The sequence below is a fragment of the Coregonus clupeaformis genome, chromosome 16, assembly GCF_020615455.1.
Source record: "Coregonus clupeaformis isolate EN_2021a chromosome 16, ASM2061545v1, whole genome shotgun sequence".
Classification (NCBI taxonomy): Eukaryota; Metazoa; Chordata; class Actinopteri; order Salmoniformes; family Salmonidae; genus Coregonus; species Coregonus clupeaformis.
Genome location: NC_059207.1, coordinates 54,807,472 through 54,813,501, shown reverse-complemented (window position 1 = coordinate 54,813,501; position 6,030 = coordinate 54,807,472). Strand labels below are relative to the sequence as shown.

Here is a 6,030-nt window from a genome sequence, read left to right as displayed (position 1 = left end):
TGCCATGTACAATATGGGCCAGAATCCAAGATGTCTGCCCAACAGTGCCCAACAACAGTAATTGGGGAACAGCTTAGTGTAGTCGTGCGTCTCAAATGGTACCCTATTCCCTTTTATAGTGAACTACTTATGGTCCATCGGGCTCTGGTAAAAAGTAGTGCACTTTAAAGGAAGTTGGGTGCCATTTGGGACGCAGACCAAGGATTGATTAATACAGGGGAGCTTGGCACTGCCACTTGCCCCTCATAGTGAGGGCAACAAGGGGGCATTGCTAGATTTGCCATTTTTTGACTACAGGGGGAAGAATTGGAGGATTAGGTGGCCTGCTGTGTCATGTGTTGTGTTACTAAGGAGTTTTGAAGCCACAGTATAAACATTTGCATTTTGAGAATGGGCTACTGGTTATTGTTGAGATTCATTCAGATATGTTTGATCCTATTATATTTAGTGCCTCTAAAACCCCTGCATTGTGATTACATGTTGTAGCCCATTGTAGCTATGATCAGAATCATGGCTGTGTGTCCTTGGACAGGTTTCTCATTCTGAACTGCATCATGTAAAAGCCAATTTATGCTTGATCTGAAAATGTGGTCGGAGGCTCCGTATGGAGGGTGTGACGCAATTGCGGAGCCTTCTGAGGCATGCAGAGGCCAAATTGAGCTCGTACCGCATCGCCATGCGCCTCCCAAGTTTTGTAACAATGCGGAAAAGGTTATTTTGAGTTCAGCGTGTCAATATGATCACACAAGGAATACCAAAGCATATGGAATATTGATTGTAAATCGCTCTGGAAATGGATTGTATGCTACATGACTTAAACATAATGTAAATGAATGTGACACTACAATTGGACATAGCTTTAGCCTTTTTCATTTGCCATGGATTTATTGGGGCTCCAAACGTTACATGGTTACAGTGTGAATATGTATGTGGGTCTACACTTACATACAGAGTTAGGGTAGATTTAGTTATGCAAGCTTTTGCTGCTAGCTGATGATGAAGTAGCCTGGTCCCAGATCTGTTTGTGCTGTCTTGCAAACTCCCCATGGTCATTGTCGGCAGTGGGCAGAACAACAGATCTGGGACCTGTCTAGTCATGAGGAGTCTGCAGAATGTAGGCGCGATGGGAAGGATGATTTGATGCATAGTGAATCCGTGATGGGATGATGAAATGATGGCCATGTCTCTTTTCTTTTTACTTGGTGTACTCCTGTTGCTCCATATCAGGGTGCTCTGGGGTTTCCAGCTCCTGGGAGTGGGGGGCCCCCTCCTCTGGTGGACTCATGCCTGGCTCAGGATCCTCAGGCTGGGGGAGCTCTTCCGCCGTCTCCCCTGTGCCCTCCGGGTGCTGGAGCTCTCTGCCGTGGTCATGGGCCTGGTCTGTGTATTCCCCCTGGTCAGACGTGACTGTGTCTGGGGTGTCGGGGCTGTCAGGAGTCTCGAGGTGCTCAAAGGGCTCTGTGGAAGTTGTAAGACCTTCCTCTTCTCTAGCTTCATCATCTGTGGACCCAGAGGGATGGCTCGCCATCTCCCCAGCTGGCTCAGTAGGGGTCCTCTCATCTGCATCTCCTCTCACCTCCTCATGCCTCTCGGGTCCTGCCGCGGAGCTGTCTGGTTGAGCCTCTGGGTGAGCCTCTTCTCCAGGGACTACCCGTGCGAACTCGTCCCCGCACTCGAGTGCCTCTGTTGGGGGTAGTGTGCCAGGCTCTGTGGGGGTGAAGTCAGGTGCCTCCAGGGACACAGGGGCCACAGCAGGGGCAGATGGAGAAGGCTGGTGGTCCCGGGTCTCTGTGTCTGGCTCAGTAGTACTCTCTGGCTTGGCACCACCCTTCTCTCCCTCTTTTCTTATGGTCTCCTTCTCCACCTACATAGACATGTAGCAGTAAAGAACATACAATAAACGTACAGGTTATGATTAAGGGTAATGTGTCTATTTGTGTTCTAATGTATGTGACAGATATCAAATAAAAAAGGATATGGACAGACACAGAGATACAGTTCTGTTATTACTCCTATATACCTCCTATGCTGCCGACTTCCTACTCCATACTGTACTTTCTTTTAAGTGTCGAAGGCAAGGAATTTACCAAAACAGACAATGAGTACTATATACAGTTCAATTTCATGTTTCTCCTCTAGTTAGTTGTTCACCTGACCTGAATGGGAATGACGATGTCAGCAGGGATGGTGGGATCAGGAAGTGAAGCCTCCACAGACAGGATGCCATCACCAGACAGAGAGGAGCGGATGATTTTAGGATCAATACCTATTGGGAGCCTGGGACAGCACACAATCATGTTATCATACACATACAATGAATACAATATTACAATACACAATATGTATAATTCATCATGTTTATAAGTACAGTACTCATAATATTAATTTATTATGTCATAAACATTAGTATTGCTTTATGTTGGTGTAAACAAGAGTGTACAATTAGTATTCTAATAATGATGTGTCTCTTTTTGCTACATTCTAATATACAGTACCAGTCAAAGGTTTAGACACACCTACTCATTCAAGGGTTTTTCTTTATTTTTACTATTTTCTACATTGTAGAATGATAGTGAAGACATCAAAACAATGAAATAACACATATGGAATCATGTAGTAACCCAAAAGGTGTTAAACAAATCAAAATATATTTTATATTTGAGATTCTTCAAATAGCCACCCTTTGCCTTGATGACAGCTTTGCACACCCTTGGCATTCTCTCAACCAGCTTCATCTGGAATGCTTTTCCAACAGTTTTGAAAGAGTTCCCACATATGTTGAGTACTTGTTGGCTGCTTTTCCTTCACTCTGCAGTCCGACTCATCCCAAACCATCTCAATTGGGTTGAGGTTGGGGGATTGTGGAGGCCAGGTCATCTGATGCAGCACTCCATCACTCTCCTTCTTGGTAAAATAGCCCTTACAGAGCCTGGAGGTGTGTTGGGTCATTGTCCTGTTGAAAAACAAATGATAGTCCCACTAAGCCCAAACCAGATGGGATGGCGTATCGCTGCAGAATGCTGTGGTAGCCATGCTGGTTAAGTGTGCCTTGAATTCTAAATAAATCACAGACAGTGTCACCAGCAAAGCACCCCCACACCATAACACCTCCTCCTCCATGCTTTATGGTGGGAACTACACATGTGGAGATCATCCGTTCACCCACACCATGTCTCACAAAGACACAGCGGTTTGAACCAAAAATCTTCAGTTTGGACTCCAGACCAAAGGAAAAATGTCCACCAGTCTAATGTCCATTGCTCGTGTTTCTTGGCCCAAGTCTTCTTCTTATTGGTGTCCTTTAGTAGTGGTTTCTTTGCAGCAATTTGACCATGAAGGCCTGATTCACACAGTCTCCTCTGAACAGTTGATGTTGAGATGTGTCTGTGACTTGAACTCTGTGAAGCATTTATTTGGGCTGCAATTTCGGAGGCTGGTAACTCTAATGAACTTATCCTCTGCAGCAGAGGTAACTCTGGGTCTTCCATTCCTGTTGCGGTCCTCATGAGAGCCAGTTTCATCATAGCGCTTGATGGTTTTTGCGACTGCACTTGGAGAAACGTTCAAAGTTATTGAAATGTTCCGTATTGACTGACCTTCATGTCTTAAAGTAATGATGGACTGTCGTTTCTCTTTTCTTATTTGAGCTGTTCTTGACATAATATGGACTTGGTCTTTTACCAAATAAGGCTATCTTCTGGATACCCCCCCCACCTTGTCACAACACAACTGATTAGCTCAAACACATTAAGAAGGAAAGAAATTCCACAAATTCACTTTTAAGAAGGCACACCTGTTAATTGAAATACATTCCAGGTGACTACCTCATGAAGCTGGTTGAGAGAATGCCAAAAGTGTGCAAAGCTGTCATCAAGGCAAAGGGTGGCTATTTGAAGAATCTCAAATATAAAATATATTTTGATTTGATTAACACTTTTTTCTTTACTACATGATTCCATATATGTTATTTCATAGTTTTGATGTCTTCACTATTATTCTACAATGTAAAAAATTGTAAAAGTAAAGAAAAACCCTTGAATGAGTAGGTGTGTCCAAACTTTTGACTGGTAGTGTACAATATAAACTGGTGAAGCTTAAATACATTTCTCAAATTATTGTGGAAACTTACGTGTATCTCCTGGTAAAGCATCTTGCAATAAAGCCATGCACGTCTGGTCTCTCCTCGTGTTTCCCTAAGGATGAAATATCAATTATATTAGCAATATGAATACCCACAGTGGATCTAGACATCAACACTGAGGATGTGTCCCAAATGACACCCTACTCCCTTTGTATTGCACTACTTTTAAACAAGGCACATTGGGTAGTGCACTATATAGGGAGTAGGGTACCATTTGGGAGAAATGGATTGCTGTATGCCACCACAGTCCTACTCTCTTAATTTCCCTGAGCTCTTATATTCCACTAACTCACTCAAACTCTGTCCTTTGGGCATCATGTCTAAACACCAGACTGTTTATGGTTTGCATACATCTTTATAACACTGAAGCAAATCAGTCTCAGTACACAATACTGTTGTATAACATAACAGCAGTGTTTTGTTCAACACAGCAGCCCTTCACTTTATGATACACTTTATCTGTGCTGTAAAATAAGTTGATCATATCAGTTTCATTACACTGTATGTATCTATTCTATAACAAAACAGCAGCATTTCAGTATACATCTCAATAGCTTCACTATAGGTGTAGGCCTACCTCGTATTTCCAGGAAGCCTTCCCGGGTCCTGAGAGTGATCTCTACAGGGGAGAAGTGACTGACATCCAGGGTGATCCTCCACTTGTCCCCCTCCACCCGGACCTCCGACAGCCCCTGCAACCCTGCAGACTCTGCCCTGCTCAGCCTGGAGCCCGGCTGGTGCATGGAAGAGGCCGGGACCAGGAAGGAGGGCACCAAAAGGGGGAGAGAGGGCATGTACCCAGGCCAGGAGCTGGCCGCCAAGCGTCTATGGGTGTTATCTATCCAGCTAAATTCACGGAGGTCTCCGGCCTCTAGGAACGGTGGCAGGCCAAAGTCCTGGTTGGGGAGGAGGCGACTGGGGCTCGGGTACTGCCACCAGCTCCGGAGGGGAGACCAGAATGAGTCCCGGGAGTAGTGGGGACGTGATGGTGCCCCTGGTGCCGATGGGGCCGCTGTGTACGCTTTGGTCTGCTCGGTCATGATTCAGAGAAATATCAGAGGAGCAAATAAGAAATGCAGAAGTCGTCTTTAATCGCCGGAGGATGAATACTTATAACAAAGGAGAGGAGGGGTTGCAGAAGAGAAGAAGCACTGTGCAGCGAAGACCGAGAAGTCTCTGGGGTTCTTTATATACCCTCACTGTCTGTTTTAGCACTTATTAAGCACTAATGGTTCTCCTATGAGAGGGGAATGTGAGGGTGAGGTGATGGGTACGCCCGGGAGACAGAGCTGTTACCTCTGTACAAAGGGCCAGGGAAAAGGGGGCATACACTCTGGCACCCTATTCCCTTTATGGTACACTACTTTAGGGTGCTAGTCAAAAAGGCTCTGGTCAAAGGTAGTGCACTATATAGGGAATAGGGTGCCATTTGGGATGCAGAATGAAACAGAACTAATTAGATGTATTTATAACTTTGAGGGGGAAATGGCAAATAGCTGTTGGATGACTACCGACTCCGGACGGGGTGGAGGTGGTGGAGCGTAGTCCTGCCCCGGCTGTGACAGCCCCGGCCCATCATCACACGTCCCTGTGTGTGTGTGTGTGTGTGTGTGTGTGTGTGTGTGTGTGTGTGAGGTGGAGGAGGTGGAGGAGGTGTTGTCCATGCTCAGCCCCAGCTCCGGCTGTGACAGACCTGGCCAATCTTCTCACGTCCCAGTGATCTTTATTCTCTCTATAGGGTCTCAGCTGTGTGATGAAAGGTGTGTAAGTCAAGCCCTTTTCAAATACTTCCTTCCTTCCTTTCATCCTTCCTTCCTACCTTCCTTGAAGAAATCCCTTATCTGATATGACTGGCTAAGTGAAAGCTATGTGATAGAATCATTGCTTAC

At 45.4% G+C, this 6,030-nt stretch overlaps 1 protein-coding gene across 1 annotated transcript; it reads right to left on the bottom strand.

The window, feature by feature from the left end:
- Nucleotides 1–854: 854 nt before the first annotated feature.
- LOC121584627 (heat shock protein 67B1) lies at nt 855–5,313 on the bottom strand. The gene is made up of 4 exons (XM_041900621.1): nt 4,719–5,313; nt 4,130–4,193; nt 2,157–2,277; nt 855–1,864 (listed from the first exon to the last, which is right to left on the bottom strand). Exons 1-4 carry the CDS (start codon nt 5,179–5,181, stop codon nt 1,196–1,198), a joined length of 1,317 nt encoding a protein of 438 aa, XP_041756555.1. The 5' UTR covers nt 5,182–5,313; the 3' UTR covers nt 855–1,195.
- Nucleotides 5,314–6,030: the final 717 nt, after the last annotated feature.